At 38.1% G+C, this 16,448-nt stretch overlaps 1 protein-coding gene and 1 long non-coding RNA gene across 5 annotated transcripts in view; one reads left to right on the top strand and one right to left on the bottom strand.

Annotated features, from left to right (window-relative positions):
- DYRK1A (dual specificity tyrosine phosphorylation regulated kinase 1A) overlaps positions 1–16,448 on the top strand; it is a 200,351-nt gene that overhangs the window by 58,203 nt on the left and 125,700 nt on the right. For both annotated transcript variants that reach the window (XM_077119084.1, XM_077119083.1), the window contains exon 2: positions 13,933–14,018. In XM_077119084.1, coding sequence (XP_076975199.1) covers positions 14,009–14,018 — 10 coding nt within the window. In that variant the 5' untranslated portion in view covers positions 13,933–14,008. The remainder of the gene's footprint in view (positions 1–13,932; positions 14,019–16,448) is intronic.
- LOC143648730 (uncharacterized) overlaps positions 1–16,448 on the bottom strand; it is a 55,061-nt gene that overhangs the window by 21,309 nt on the left and 17,304 nt on the right. For 2 of the 3 annotated variants that reach the window (XR_013158751.1, XR_013158750.1), the window contains 2 exons: positions 15,624–15,781; positions 13,997–14,387 (listed from right to left, as the gene is read on the bottom strand). This is a non-coding gene — a long non-coding RNA (uncharacterized LOC143648730). Of the gene's footprint in view, positions 1–13,996; positions 14,388–15,623; positions 15,782–16,448 lie in introns of those variants that run through there. The other variant, XR_013158752.1, reaches the window with a different exon arrangement.

Below are 16,448 nucleotides of genomic sequence, written 5' to 3'. Positions count from 1 at the left end.
CTATCTTCTGTCTCTTTAAATCTATCATTGTAGCTATCCATTATTTTTTCTATGTTTGCTACTTTATCCTTCACTTCCATAGGTTCTGCGATTTGTTTTTTCAGTTTTTCTATTTCTTCTTTATGTTCAGCCCATGTCCTCTTCATGTCCTCCCTCAATTTATCGATTTCATTTTTGAAGAGGTTTTCCATTTCTGTTCGTATATTCAGCATTAGTTGTCTCAGCTCTTGTGTCTCATTTGAGCTATTGGTTTGTTCCTTTGACTGAGTCATATTCTCAATCTTTTGAGCGTGGACAGTTATCTTCTGCTGCTGGCGTCTGGGCATTTATTCAGATTTCTCTTGGTGTTGGACCCAGCAAGGTTGTAATATTTTTCTGTGAAATCTCTGGGTTCTGTTTTTCTTATCCTGCCCAGTAGGTGGCGCTCGTGGCACACGTTTGTCTGCGGGTCCCAGCAGTAAAAGGTGCTGTGGGACCTTAAACTTTGGAAAACTCTCGCCGTCCTGGGGGTTCGCTAGCCAAAGCGGCTTGAGCCGGCCCGGGGTCCGAACGCAGGGAGGGTTGCTGGTCGCCGCAGCCAGGGAAAGAGCCCGTCCGAATTTCCTAGTCGGCCCTGGGCAACAAGCGTGGCGGGAGGGCGCCAGCGGCAGCGGCCCGCCCGAGAGAGTGCACGTTCCCGGGAGTCACGGGTTTGGAAGGGGCCTCCCCCACCCGTCACCGTTCTCCGTGGCCTGGGGGTTTCCGATCCAATTCTCTCAGTTGGTCCGGGGGCTGCGCGTGGTGTGGGCGCCAGTCGCCTTGGTTTCAGGGGACCACCTCTCCAATTCTCCCAGCCGGCCCGGAAAGGGGGAAGGGAGTAACTCCGGCCGCTTGCCACCCCGCCCGGTAAGGCCCGCGCGCCTCGGCGATCTCACCCGAGCTGCTTCTCTCAGCCAGCCAGCCGTTCCAGGATGGGGTACGCTGTCTTTTTTATCTCTGTTGTGGCTTTGGGCGCTTTCTGTATCGTTTCTACTCCCCTAGTAGGTGTCCTGGAGAAGAAACTAAGATCCGCGCGTCTTACTAATCCGCCATCTTCCAGGAAGTCTTGTGTTTGTTTTTCTTGTCTAATTGCTCAGACTAGAACTTCCAACACACTGTTGAATAGCAGTGGTGATAGTGGACATCCTTGTCTTGTTCCTGATCTTAGGGGGAAGCTTTCAGTTTTTCCCCATTGAGGATGATGTTAGCTGTGGGTTTTTCATATATTCCCTTTATCATTTTGAGGAAGTTCCCTTGTATTCCTATCATTTGAAGTGTTTTCAACGGGAAAGTATGTTGAATTTTGTCATATGCCTTTTCTGCATCAATTGATATGATCATGTGGTTTTTCTGCTTTAATTTGTTAATATGGTGTATTTCATTAATTGATTTTCCTATGTTGAACCATCCTTGCATACCTGGGATGAATCCTACTTGGTCATGATGTATAATTCTTTTAATGTGTTGCTGGATTCGATTTTCTAGATTTTTTTTTGAGGATTTTTGCATTTGTATTCATTAGAGAGATTGGCCTGTAGTTTTCTTTTTTTGTAATAGCTTTGTCTGGCTTTGGAATGAGCGTGATGTTGGCTTTGTAGCTTTCCCTCCTCTTCAATTTTTTTGAAGAGTTTGAGCAGGATTGGTACTAATTCTTTCTGGAATGTTTGGTAGAATTCACATGTGAAGCCATCTGGTCCTGGACTTTTCTTTTGGGGAAGCTTCTTAATGACTGATTCAATTTCTTTACTTGTGATTGGTTTGTTGAGGTCATCTATTTCATCTCACTTCAAAGTTGGTTGTTCATGCCTTTCTAGAAAGTTGTCCATTTCATCTACATTGTCCTATTTATTAGCATAAAGTTGTTCATGGTATCCTGTTTCTTCTTGTTTTTGTCAATCTTGCTAAGAGTCCATCAATCTTACTGATTTTCTCATTGATCCACCTTCTGGTTTTGTTGATTTTCTCAATTGTTTTCATATTTTCAATTTCAGTTATTTCTGTTCTAATCTTCATTATTTCTTTCCCTTTGCCTGCTTTTGGGGTTAGTTTGCTGTTCTGTCTCTACTTCTTCCAAGTGAACAGTTAATTCCTCGATTTTTGCCCTTTCTTGTTTCTTGATATGGGCATTTAGGGCAATAAATTTCCTTCTTAGCACTGCCTTTGCTGCGTCCCATAAGTTTTGATATATTGTGCTTTCATTTTCATTTGCCTTGGATATTTACTGGTTTCTGTTGTAATTTCCTCCTTGACCCCCTCTTGTTTAAGAGTGTGTTGTTGAGCCTCCACATATTTATGAATTTTCTGGCACTCTGCCTATTATTATTGATTTCCAACTTCATTCCTTTATGATCTGAGAAAGTGTTTTGTATGATTTCAATGTTTTTAAATTTTCGAGACTTGTTTTGTGATCCAGCATATGGTGTATCCTTGAGAATGGTCCATGAGCACTTGAGAAAGAGGATATCCTGCTGTTGTGGGGTGTAATGTTCTATAAATATCTGTTAAATCTAGCTCATTTATTATATTATTCAAATTCTCTTTTTCTTTATTGATCGTCTAAGTGTTCTGTCCATTGATGAGAGTGTGGAGTTGAACTCTCCAACTCTTCTACATTGCTAGCTGCTGGAATGCAGGATACCAGAATCAGAATGGATTTTAAAAAAGGGGAATTTAATAAGTTGTTAGTTTACAGTTTTAAGCCTGAGAAAAAGTCCAATTAAAAGAAGTCTATAGAAATGTCAAATCAAAGGCATCCAGGGAAAAATACCTTGGTTCAAGAAGGCTGATGATATTCAGGGTTTCTCTCTCATCTGGAAAGGCACATGGTGAACACAGTCACAGTTTCTCTCTTGGCTGGAAGGGCACATGGCAAGCAAGACATCATCTGCTGCTTTCTTCCCTGGGTTTCTGTTTCATGGAGCTCCCTGGGAGGTGTTTTCCTTCTTCATCTCCAAAGGTCACTGGCTTGTGGGCTCTCTGCTGTTGTGACTATGTCATTCTTCTCTGCTCTCTCTGAATCTCCATTGTTCAAAATGTTTTTTGTTTTATAGGACTTCAATAAACCAATCAAGACTCACCCAAATGGATGGCGATATGTCGTCACCTAATCCAACTTAACAAGCAGTCTTGACTAAATCACATCATCTAGGGAGATGATTTGATTACAGTTTCAAACATACAGTATTGAATAGGGATTATTCTACCTTTTTTGAAATGGAATTTTGATTAGAACATGACTTTTTTAGGGAGCATACATCCTTTCAAACAGCACACCAACTATTATGGTAGATGTGTCTTTTCTCTTTTCAGTGTTTTCAGTGTTTGCCTCATGTATTTTGGAGCATTCTAGCGTGATGCATAAATATTTATGATTGTTATGTCTTCTTGTTGCATTATTTCTTTTATTAATACATAGTGTCCTTCTTTCTCTCTTTTAACTGTTTTACATTTGAAGTCTAATTCGTTGGATATTAGTATAGCTACTCCTGCTCTTTTCTGATTGTTATTTGCATGAAATATCTTTTCCCAACCTTTCGCTTTCACCCTGTGTTTATCCTTGTATCTAAAATATGTTTCTTGTAGACAGCATATAGATGGGTCTTGTTTTTAATCCATTCTGCCAGTCTGTGTCTTTTGATTTGGGAGTTTAATCCATTAACTTTTAGTGTTATTACTGTACAGGTAGTACTTTCTTCTGTCATTTTGCCTTTTGGATTTCATATACCATATCTAATTTTTCTTCTTTTTATATTTATTGATAGTCTTCTTTTCTGCACTCTTTTCCATACCTCTCTCTCGTGTCTTTTTGTATCTGCTTCCAGTGCTCCCTTTAGTATTTCTTGCAGAACTGGTCTCTTGGTCACAAATTCTCTCAGTGATTTTTTGTCTGAAAATGGTTTAATTTCTCCCTCATTTTTGAAGGACAGTTTTGCTGGATATAGAATTCTTTGTTGGCCGTTTTTCTCTTTTAGTAATTTAAATATGTCATTCCCCTGTCTTCTCGCCTCCATGGTTTCTTCTGAGAAATCTATACATAGTCTTATTGGCCTTCCCTTGTATGTGATGGATTGTTTTTCTCTTGCTGCTTTCAAGAGTCTCTCTTTCTCTTTGACCTTTTGCATTCTGATTAGTAAGTGTCTTGGAGTATGTCTATTTAGATCTATTCTGTTTGGAGTTAGCTACATTTCCTGGATCTGTAATTTTAAATCTTTCATAAGAGTTGGGAAATTTTCAGTGATGATTTCCTCCAATAGTTTTTCTCTGCCCTTTCCCTTTTCTTCTCTTTCTGGGACATCCAGAATATGTATGTCCGTGCACTTTATGTTGTCATTCTGTTCCCTGAGTCTCTGCTTTTATTTTTCCATTTTTTCCCCTATATTTTCTTTTGCTTTTCGGATTTCAGATGTCCCGTCCTCCAGTTCACTAATCCTATCTTCTGCCTCTCAAAATCTAACATTGTAGGTTTTCATCATCTCTTCTACTGTGCCTTTCATTCCCATAAGTTCTGTGATTTGTTTTTTCAGACTTTCAGTTTTTTCTTTTTGTTCATTTCTTGCTTCTTTATATCTTCCCTCAATTAATTGGTTTGATTTTTGATGAAGTATTCCATGTTTGTACCTTCTGAATTAATTGTTTCAACTCTTGTATCTCATTTGAATTGTTGGTTTGTTCCTTTGACTGGGCCATATCTTCAGTTTTCCTAGTGTGATTTTTTTTTTTTTTGCTGGCGTCTAGGCATTTAATTACCTTAATTAATTTATTCTGGAGATTGTTTTCACTTCTTTTACCTAAGGTTTTCTTGCTGGATGAATGTGTTGTCTGTGTGTTTTCTGACATTCATTTCAGCTTTTTCTGGATGTCTGGCTTAGGTTTTGTTTCACAGAGGAGAATTTTTCAGTTCCTGTTTCTTGCCTCGCCTGTATAGTGTGTACCCCCCCACCCTGGAGGTTCTACATAGATATTATGGACTCCAGTCGAAATTTCCCAGACCAAACTGGCCTCCTGTCAGGAGGAAAGAGTCACCTGTGTCAGTTTTCCCTGAAGGTAAGACTCAGCAGGTTGAAAGAGTTTCCTGTGACGTCTCTGGGCTCTGTTTTTCTTATCCTGCCCCGTATGTGGCGCTTGTTTGCCTGTAGGTCCCACCAGCGTAAGATGATGCAGTACTTTAAACTTTGGCGGACTCTCCCTGCTGGGTGCGTGGTGGAGACAGAGGAGAAGTTGTAGGCTGGTTTTAATGGCTTCAAATGACCAAGCCCTGGTGTCTGAATTCCTTGAGGAGGGATTCTGCCTGAGTTGGACCTCAACCCTTTTCTGGGGAAGGTCTCAAACAAGCTTGTTTCTACCTAGCCTGGGGTAGTTGCAGCCTGAGAAGTCCTCCTGTTATATCCAAAGGAAATCAATCCTCTGTAGAAATGCAGACACAAAAACCTGTGTTTCTTTTTTTTTTTTTTCTTTTTCTGTCACCCCTGCCCCCTTGGGACTGGGGCAAAAATGACCGATCTCCGCTTTGACCAGGTTCACCTGAGCTGGGGGCCTATTTTCAGTAGCCAGAATTTGTGTATTAATTCCCCACTTGATGCTTAGTGGTGCTCTGCCATAATTGCTGATAAAGTCCTTTTCCTTTCCCCTCTGGGAAGCAGCCTGTCGGGGCGGGGCACTGGTCCCCGCTGCTTGGGGAGCTCACAGTTGGTCCGTTTGGTCCAGACTGGGTAAGCTGTGTGTCTGGACAGCTACTTGGCCCCAGGAGTTGTTCTGTACTGTTTCTGGTTATTTAGTAGCTGTTCTGGATGACGAACTAAATCCCACACCTTGCTAAACCACCATCTTGGCTGTCTCTATCTCATTGTAGTCTTGATCTGCATTCCCGTTAGAGGCAGTGAAAAATGAGCATCTCTTTATGTGCTTTTGAGCCATCTGTATTTGCCGCTCAGAACAAGGCCTGTTCATTTCTTTAGCCCTATTGCAGTTGGGTTGTTTGTTCTTCTGTTGTTGAGTTGTGTGATTTCTTTGCATACACATGAAATCAAACCTTTGTTCAAGATGTGATTTCTGAATATTTTCTTCCATTGTGTTGGCTGCCTCTTTACCTTGTTGACAGTCTTTTGAAGTGCAGAAGCATTTGATTTTGGAGAGTTCCCATTTATCCATTTTTTATTTTGTTGCTTGTGCTTTAGGTGTTAAGTTTAAGAAGCTACTTCCTATTACTAGGTCCTAAAGATGTTTCCCTACATTTTCTTTTAGAAGCTTTATGGTGCTCGTTCTTATATTTAGGTGTTTGATCCAGTTTGAGTTATTTTTTGTGTATGGTGTAAGATGAGGGTCCTCTTTCATTCTCTTGGCTATTGATATCCAGTTCTTCCATTCCCAGTTATTGAAAAAACTATTTTGTCCTAGTTCAGAGGAATTGGGGGCCTTGTCAAAAATCAGTTGACCATAGATTTGGTGGTCTTTTTTTGCGCTCTTGATTCGATTGCACTGGTCAGTGCACAAGTCTTTGTGCCAGTATTATGTTGTTTTGACCACTGTGGATTTAAAATAGGTTTTGAAGTCAGAGAGTATTAATTCTCCCACTGTGTTCTTGTATTTTAGGATGCTTTTAGCTGGTTAGGGTCTCTTCCCTTCCAGATGAATTTGGTAGTTAGCTTTTCCAAATCTTCAAAGTAGGTTGTTGGAATTTTGATTGATACTGAGTTGAATCTGTAGATCAGTTTGGAGAGAATTGACATCTTAACTCTATTTAGCCTTCTTCTCCATGAGCAGGGAATGTCTTTTCACCTATTTGGATCTCTTTTATGTTTAGTTAATGTTACGTAGTTTTCTGTGTACAAGTCCTTTATGTCCCTAGTTCAGTTCATTCCTAAGTATTTGATTCTTTTAGTTGCTATTTTGAATGAAAATTTTTCCTTAATTGACTCCTCAGCTAGGTCATTGCTTGTGTATAGAAATGTTACTACTTTTTGCACATTAATTTTATATCCCGTCACATTGCTGAATTTATTTATTAGCTCAAGTAACTTTGCTGTAGATTTCTAAGAATCTTCCAAGTATAGTATCATCTACAAATAATGGGAGTTTTACTTCTTCTTTTCCAGCTTGCATGCCTTTTATTTCTTTGTCCTGCCTGATTGCTCTAGGTAGAACTTTTAGCACAAGGTTGAATAATAGTGGTGACAGTGGGCATCCTTGTCTTGTTCCTGATCGTAGGAGGAAAGCTTTCTGTTTCTCTCCATTGGGTATGATGCTGGCTATCGGTTTTTCATATGCTCCTGTTATCATATTGAGATAGTTAACCTTTGATTCCTATCTTTTGGAGTGTTTTTATCAGAAAAGGATGCTGGATTTTCTTGAATGCTATTTCAGCATCGGTTGTGATCATCATGTGATTTTTCCATTTTGATTTGTTAACGTGCTGTATTACATTAATTGATTTTCTTGTGTTGAACCATCCTTGCATTCTTGGTATAAACCCCACTTGGTCATAGTGTGTAATTTTTTTAATATGTTGTTGGATTCAATTTGCTGATATTCTATTGAGAATTTTTGTATCCGTGTTCATTAGGGCGATTGACCTGTCGTTTTCCTTTCTTTTGACATCTTTCCCCAGTTTGGGTATTGAAATAATATTAGTTTCATAAAATGAGTTAGGTGGAATTCCTTTTTCCTCAAGTATTTGGAAAAGTTTGAACAGCATTAGTGTTAGTTTTTTTTGGGAATGTTTGATAAAATTCCCTTGTGAAGCCATCTGGCCCTGGGTTTTTCTTTGTAGGAAGATTTTTGATGACAGATTAAATCTCTTCATTTGTGATTGGTTGTCTATTTCTTCCTGAGTCAGTGTAGCTTGTTTGTGCGTCTCTACAAATTTGTCTGCTTCATGTGAGTTGTCTAGTTTGTTGTTGTACAGCTGTTCATAGTATCCTTTAATGATTTCTTTTATTTCTTCAGGATCTGTGGTAACTCACCCCTTCTCATTTCTGATTTTGTTCATTTACATCCTCTCTCTGTTTTTGTTTTGTCAGTCTTGCTAGTGGCCCATCAATTTTATTGATTTTCTCAAAGAACCAACTTTTGGTTTTATTGATTCTTTCTATTGTTCTTTTGTTCTCCCATTCATTTTTTTCTGCTTTAATCCTTATTTTTCTTCTTCTATTTGCTTTGGGCTTAGTTTCTCAAGTTCCTCCAGGTGAGCAGCTAGGTCCTTGGTTTTTGCTCTTTCTTGTTCTTTGATGTAAGCGTTTAGGGTAATAAATTTTCCTCTCAGCACAGCCTTTGCTGCATCCCATAAGTTCTGATATTCTCATTTTCTTCATCTCCAGATAGTTACTGATTTCTATGGCAGTTTCTTCTTTGAGCCACTGGTTGTTTAAGAATATGTTATTTAATCTCCATATGTTTGTGAATGTTCTTTTTCTTTGGTGGTGCTTGAGATCCAGCTTCATCCAATTGTGATCAGAGAAAGTATTTTGAATAATTTCAGTGTTTTTAAATTTGTAAAGACCTGTTTTGTGCCCCAGCATTTGTTCTTTCCCAACGAATTTTCCATGAGCACTAGACGAGACTGTATCTCCTTGTACTTTGGGGTATAATGGCCTATACATGTCTGTTAGGTCTAATTAATTTATCAAGTTATTTAATTTCTCTGTTTCCTTGTTGATCTTCTGTTTGATTGTTCTGTTTATAGAGGAGAGTGGTGTATTGCAGTCTTCTATTATTGTTGAAACACAGGTCCACTCCCTTCAGTTTTCCCAATATCTGTCTCATATACTTTGGAGCTCCTTGATTGGAAGTATAAGCATTTATGATTGTATATCTTCTTGGTGAATTTACCCTTGAATTAGTATATAGTGTCCTTCTTTGTCTCTTATGATGTCTTTACATTTAAAGTCTATTTTAGGCAATGTTTAGTATAGGTACTCCTGCTTTCTTTTGGTTACAAGTTGTGTGGAAAATCTTTACCTACCCTTTCACTTTCAATTTATTTGTATCCTTGTGTTTAAGATGTGTCTCTTATAAGCAGCATATAGATAGCTGCATTACGTTTCTTAATCCATTCTGCCAATCGGTATCTTTTTATTGGTAAGTTTAGTCCATTAACATTCAGAGTTATTACTGTAAAGTCGTTTCTTGATTCCACCATCTTATCTTTTTTATTTTGTTTGTCACATGTATGTATTCTTTTCCCTCTTTCTCCTTGTATTCTTTTCATTACCTTTAGTGGTACTCTTCAATTCTGTGTCCTGCTACAGACCTCCCTGTCCTGTCTTTTTTTTTTTTTTCAGCCAGCAGAACTCCTTTTAATATTTTTTGTAGTGCTGGTCTCTTGTTGTCAAATTCTTTCAGGACTTCTTTGCCTGTGAAAACTTTAATTTCTACCTGAATTTTGAATGATAGTTTGGCTGGGTATAGAATTCTTGGCTGGAAGTCTTTTTCTTTCAGGATCTCGAATATATCATACCACTGCCTCCTCACCTCCAGGGTGCTAGTTGGGTAGTCTGAACTTAGTTTTATTTGATTTCCCTTGTATGTAGTAGATTGTTTTTCTCTTGCCGCTTTCAGGATTTTTTGCTTCTCTTCCACATTTGCCGGACTGATTAGTATGTGTCTTGAGGATAGCCTATTTGAATTTATTCTGTTTGGAGTTTGTTTGGCTTCTTTGACTTGTATATTTATGTCCTTTTGAGGGTTTGAAAGTTTTCCCCCACTATATCCTCAACTATTCTTCCATCCCTTTACTCCTCTCTTCTTGTGGCACACCGATGGTACTTTATTTGCGCACTTTGTTTTCTCAGTGATTTCCTCGAGTTCCCATTCAGCTTTTTCTATCTTTTTTGCTATTTGCTGTTTTGAGTCTTCGAAGTCTATTATCTTGTCCTTTGGGTTACTTATTGTTTTTTTCTGTTTCTTCAAACCTGGTGTTGTGTGCCTCTATTATGTTTTTTATTTTGTCAAGAGAGTCCTTAATCTCTATGATAACTGCTATATTTCTGTTTATTCTTTCAAATTCCTCTTTATGATCTTCTGCTTTCTTCTTGATCTCCTTTATGTCTTTTGCTGTCCCACTTATTTTATTAAGTAGAGTTGTATGAACATGTTTGATTAGTTGTTCCAATGTCTATGTCTCCTCTGGTGTTTTAATTTGGTCATTAGATAGGGCTATATCTGTGTGCATTGTGATATGCTTAGTGATCTTCTGCTGTCTTCATTGCATGTAGATATCTTGATTGATTTGCTTTGGGAGTTGATTTCTTTCAATAGTCTCAGGCCTTGTGTTTGTGGGATGGTTGGACAGCAGAGAGCAGGGTATGGAGTGGGGCCCTCAGTGCGGCAGTTTGTTTCAGGGTAGGTATAGGTGCAGGTTGGGGGTGTTATGCTGACGTTTGTGAACGTGGTCATCCAGGAGCCAGGGAGGATATAGCTGTGTGGGTGCACCGGTCTGGGGGGCATAACCCTGTTGTGTGCTGGTTTAAGGCATGGGGCCCTTTGTGCACATGTGTAGAGCTGTGGCAGCAGCTCGGTGTTATGCCTTTGTGGATTGGGGATGATGTGACCTGGCTGTGCAGGTTGACACTTTCTCAGAGTTGGAAAGTGTGGCTGAGAACCATGCTCATGTGAGGTTTTGGACTATGGCGAAGTTTGCTTCCCAGAACTGAATGATGTGATTGGGGGCCCCGTGTGCATGCATGGGCCTTGTAGTGCTGTAAATGGATGTGCAGAGCTCAGGCGGGGCAGATTGAGGCTGTGTGACACTATAGGCAGTGGCGCAGGGGTACCTTAGGTATGAGGTTAGTGCCTAAAGCCTTTATGCCCTGGCAGGAGCCTGCATGAAACAGGGATGGGGAGGTAGTGCTTGGGAGGGGTGCAGCAGGTGGGTTGGGCTGCACTTGGATAGGAGTGGGTGGCATGTACATACACTGGGGGCTGGTCATATGCGGATGCCTGGAGCACGGTGAATGGAAGCAAGTGACAGGATTTGGGTGCATGGGGTGTGGGGTGAGTTGCTCCTCATGTGGCTGCTCTAGTGAGGCTAGCGTGCCCAAGGAATGTGGCCTGGCTTATTTCCTAGTCCTGGTCGCCTGTCTGTGCACTTCTGTGGGCTCTGTGCCTCCACACCAGGCTCCAACTTTCTGCCTCTCAGTTCCTCGGCCTCTGCAGCCAGAGCTGCCCCATGTGATGCAGAAGGTTCTTCCAGGGCAGCCACACTCCCAAATTGCCACCTCAGTTGCCCTCCTGTCCCTTTTCTAACCTTTCCGTGGAGCTGAGCTAATCTTGAGCTACTCTAGTCAGCTCTCTTCCCGAAAGTCTCTCCTACAGTTTTATAAGAGATATTTATTAATGCATTATGCAGTTCCAGATAATATACATGTGAGGCATTTCCCACCTGTTTTCCTGTATTCGTTGATGTGCCAAATATTCATGGCCTATTTTGTCTTATTTACGTATAAATGCTGTCCTAGAGATGCCGAGTTTGAGATGGCAAAATATGGGGCAGTGATTAGTTATCCTAGTTGTCCTAGTTCTTGAACCTTCTCCCTAATATTTACTCAGAATTATATTAGTTCTCATATAATTTTGTGTTATCATATGCTGTTCTCTTCCTTAAGACACATCTCGGCTATTCCATTCCTTAAATACCCTTAGAGTATACAATCCAAGGCCCAGTTTTATAATCCTTCTTTTATTTTGCTGAAGGCTTTATTACGAAAATGACTCACCTGCAATCACTTTTTACCTTCTTTTCAATTGGCATCCTTTTAACATTTTTTGGTGAAGGAATATGTAATATGAAATGCTGGAATCAGTTTCTCTACTTGACTAACCTTTAGAGTTAGTGTTCTGTTCTCTTAAACTGAAATGCTTTTTAAAAATTAGTTTACTACTTAAGAGTTTTTAATTTTTTGTGTGTGTATTTCAGTTAGTTGAGGCAGAAGAGTGGGCACAAGGTATAAAATCAAGCGGAGACACACCTGGATTCTTGCATCTTTGTGACTTTCTTATAATCATTCCTGTGGTTTCTCATGAGTGGCATCTTGACATAAAGGAAAAATAGTGAACTTTGGTGTTGACCAGAGTCCACAAGCTGTGACCTTTAGGCTGATGGATAAATCTTTCTGACCTTTGGTTTTCCTGAAAACACTACTTATTTGTAGGACTGTTAGGGGATTAAATGTGTCGACATCTAAAAATGTCTTTGCTGAGTTGTTGATGCATAGTAAGTGTTCAGCCAATGTCCTTTCCCTATAGATTTACTCATATTGCTGGAGTTTTTAAGACACACCATTTATGGGGTGGAGGTTGGAATGACTATAAAACATAGTCTTTGGAGTAAAAGTCACTTAATTTTAGTTATTCAGTTATTATTTTTAATGCAGAACCTTCATGTCCATCCATCTATCTACCCATCCACCCCCAGAATTGGGTACCAGTTGACCCATAGGCTAGGGTTTTACCTGCTGTCATTGTAGCATCTGAACTGGGAAGGTAGTTCTTCAGGAATGAAGTTTGAATTATAGTTAATGATTTCAGACACAAACAATTTCTTTAATTTTTCCATAATTTATACATTGAAATCAATGAAGTATTTATTGATGAAGGATCTATTGTTGGCCCTGTTTGAGTTTTTAAAGAAATTTGAGTTAAGAAGTACGCGGAGAAATAACAGAAAGGGAGAAATGTTTTTTCATTGCATATACACAAGTCTGTACTCATGATCCACTTGTTTGGAAGTGTTTTTCTTCACACTTCCTGAGTAGGTCTTTATTTTGCAACTGTTTGAAAATTCCACCAATTAGAGAGAGATTCATCTGGGCTAGCTAGCATTAACACTTACCTGAAATGAAATACACTGAGGCAATAGGAGCTTTGGATGGTAATTTGGTAGACTAGAACTATTTTGGGGAAGTGATTATTAAGATGGGTGGTTGAGATGTCACAATATAAAATTTAGGGAATTAAAGGCATTGAGAGTTAGGAAAAAGGAAACCTATTTTATAAATTGTTCGGGTAAAGAGAGGCACTAGAAGTGGGATATCTTTCTGTATTTATTCTGTCCTTCAGGGTCCTGAGTACCCATGGCCAGTAGTATCTTTTGACATTAATAGGCTTCTTTTGGCTAGCCTGGGAATTTAGCCAACATAGGCAACATTGTGTCATATTTGTTATATTTCACAGTATCAATTTAAAAAGTAAATTTTTAGACTCAACTCATAGGTCTGGTTTTAACCTGATTTGTTTTTGTCTCCTGTTGTTGTCACTATCACTGTTAACAGTGTGCTTGTGTTCCCTTTCCCATCAGTTATTATGGCATTTGTTGGTCAATCATGAAATAGCAATGAAAGCAATAAGTAGGAATTACTGTAAAAAAGTTAAAAAAGTAAGAGAAGCTACTTAGAACAAAAGAGGGTTGTGGATTTAGTGGGGCAGTTGTGAGAAGTGTCTCAGAATTTAATTTACAAATACCTATATCTTTCCTGTAAAGTAACTTACATTCCCTCTACCTTGATAGTAAGTCATATGAAAAGTAAATTCATATTTGTATTGATTTGGGAATTGATGGAGATTATAAAATGTAAATTTTTGTCCAGATAAATTATAGAATAGTAGAATGTTCAATGTTTATTTGATAACCTAGAAATGCCTGAAATTTTCATTGGCAGCAAGCAGATTTTAAAATTGTGTCTTTTTTCTCTGACATAAAAATTTTACATTAATATATTTTGTATATAATTAACTTTGATTAATGAAGAACAAGGAAAATTATTTTCGTGTGAACTTAAATAAATATCAGTAGATGAAATTTGAGTTTGAAGTATAAATTTTGTTTATATGTTTTGGGGGTGGTGATTACATTAGATAGTCCTCAATTAGGGGTAATTGTCATACATCATTATCTCTTATCATAATCTGTTTTTCTTCACACAGTGTTATAGTTTTGCTGCTGGACTCTTCCCTCCCTCCCCCCACCCCATCAGGATGATATGAGACTTGAAAGAAGACGATGCATACAGGTGACTCAAGTTTTGAAATACAGTAAAACTGTGGTTGTCTGAAAGAATGTGGGTACCGTTGGTATATTTTGAATGAAGTTTTTTTGATAAACAGCAGTCAGTGGGAGAATTATTTAAATCTCTAAATGCCAAAGATAGTTGGAATATTAAACTTGGCTTTGGAACTCAGTTTGTCTGATAATCAGTGACTTATAGTAGTGTTACTACAAATACAATATAATAATTGCTGATAACTTGAGCTTTTCAAAGTGGATGGTTGGCTAATACTTTGGTGGAAGTTGAATTATTTCTGTTAAGAAAATAACTAAAATATTCACCTTTATGCTTGAATTCATGTCTCTCTCACAGCCTTATTAGAATATAGAAATTCTGTTAAAGACATAAGGAATAAATGTTAGTAGTATACTTTAAATAAAACTTGAAACTTAAGAAAGTTATTTATACCTATATGTACGATTCATTAAAACAAATCAGGTCTGGGATTTTGTTTTTTGAAGAATATATTTGATTGTTTTATAGTTAAATGAGGTAATTTTATTCATACATGGAAAAGTAGAAGCTAGTACATATCTAGTTATGGCCAAACTCTTGAGAATGTACTGTAGCTAATGGATAAAGCAGTATTAACTTGCAAATGCGTGTATTCAGGCATATTGTGAGGCATTCTGTTAAACCAAGTAACTGGTATTTTGTAAGTCTGAGACTCAGAGAGAGAGTCTTATTTGATTATTTGTATAAAGCAATGTTTGGAAATGTAATTTTTAACTGCAAAAGACATAATTGCATGAATCTTAAATAGATATCTAATTACATTGTTGATGTAGCTATTAGAGATTGTGTGATTGGTTTTGGCTTTTGGTGATCTTTGTATTTTCTAAACAGAAAATGTAATCTTTTTTTGGTTTTGGGGTATGTTAAAAAATGTTTCAGGTGTTGCATTTTGTATGAGGAATACCACTTGAAGCTATTTGAAAATCGTATGATAGATCTAATAATAGTTTGCATTCACAACAGATTCACCGTATTATCTGATGGTGATTCTTTGGTTGATCATCTCATAGATCTGCCTCTCTGTCTCATTCCTGCACACAGGTGTGCAAATGCGTATTTGTATAAGATAGAGGTGCACCTGGCACACCTTCTGGATAGGTGGCTTACTGTTTAAAAAAAAAAAAGTCATCCTAGGCTGAATGTCACTGTCATAGAACAGTAAATAATATTTACAGAAAGTTCCGTGCAACCTTATGAAAGTTTTGTTGTCATATTTTGTAAGTGTCCTGCACGTTTTGGTGCAGGAAAACTTTGTCAGCACTGTAGCTTTCTGTTGCTGACACTTTAAATACTGCATTGAGTATTAGGGTTACAAAAAATCCTCCTAATTCGACAAGCAGAAAGGAAGAATCTTCAGTATTTGAAAAATATATAAGTGATATTTTATACTCAATGGAGGGATAAGTTCAAGTGCTTCAAAAGTACATAAGATAAAAAGTGGTGTCACTCCGTATTTTCTAATAGTTTGGTATGTATTCTTCTCCCATGATTGTTTCTTTCTTAGCAAATGGTTTTGATTTAATGCTTTTATGGCGTTTACACATATGTACTTACCTGTTTCATGTCCCCACTAGTCTGATAGTTCTTCAGTGTCAGGATGACTATGACTTATCTTCTTTGTATGTCCTGTGTTCATTTAGCAGAGTTCTTGTACGTAGGAAGTGCTCAATGAATACTTGTAACAAAAGCATTTTGCGTTCTTTTGCTAAAGACTGAAAAGAAATATCTTAATTTGAATGCTTTCTTTAATAAATTTCCTCAAAAGGTTTTATGAAGTTGGCACGTTTCATTTCCTTTTGTTTCATATTTTTTTAATTTTCTAATTTCTAAGTGGCAGCAATTAATAATGATTGTGTCATATATATATTTACAGAAAAAGTGATGAGAAACTTGAGCCACATTGTAAAATTGAATTTCTTTGACTTCATAGCTTTTATTCAAGATGTGAGAAAGCAACTATATTTATGTTTGTTATTTTAGACTTTAGGGATACATAAGAAGTGTACCTCTAAAAGAATGTTTGTGAGGTCTGGGAAAATTATAGCCGGGTATAGTTTTAGAATATCCCCAAATTTCCCCTAAAACAGATAGCAACTAGGACATCAAAACCCAAAACGTACAACATTCTAAAAGACTGTAGGTAATGGTATCCCCACAAACCCACATACAAGTGGGGAGTATAAACCTCTGATAACTACAAGACCTGTGTGGTATCAGCATTTGTACAGAAGGATGTAGAAGGAAGCCAGAGGAATAGCTGGGGCTTGAAAACAGGAGAACTTCAAGGTAACCAGTAGTGACTCATTGGCATGTATGGCAATCAAGTTTGAGAGTAGTAGCTGAAACTAGGAGATGTTTTTAAATTCCCCAGAACACAAG

This window comes from Tamandua tetradactyla, chromosome 10, assembly GCF_023851605.1.
Source record: "Tamandua tetradactyla isolate mTamTet1 chromosome 10, mTamTet1.pri, whole genome shotgun sequence".
Classification (NCBI taxonomy): Eukaryota; Metazoa; Chordata; class Mammalia; order Pilosa; family Myrmecophagidae; genus Tamandua; species Tamandua tetradactyla.
This window is presented reverse-complemented; position numbering and strand designations above follow the sequence as displayed.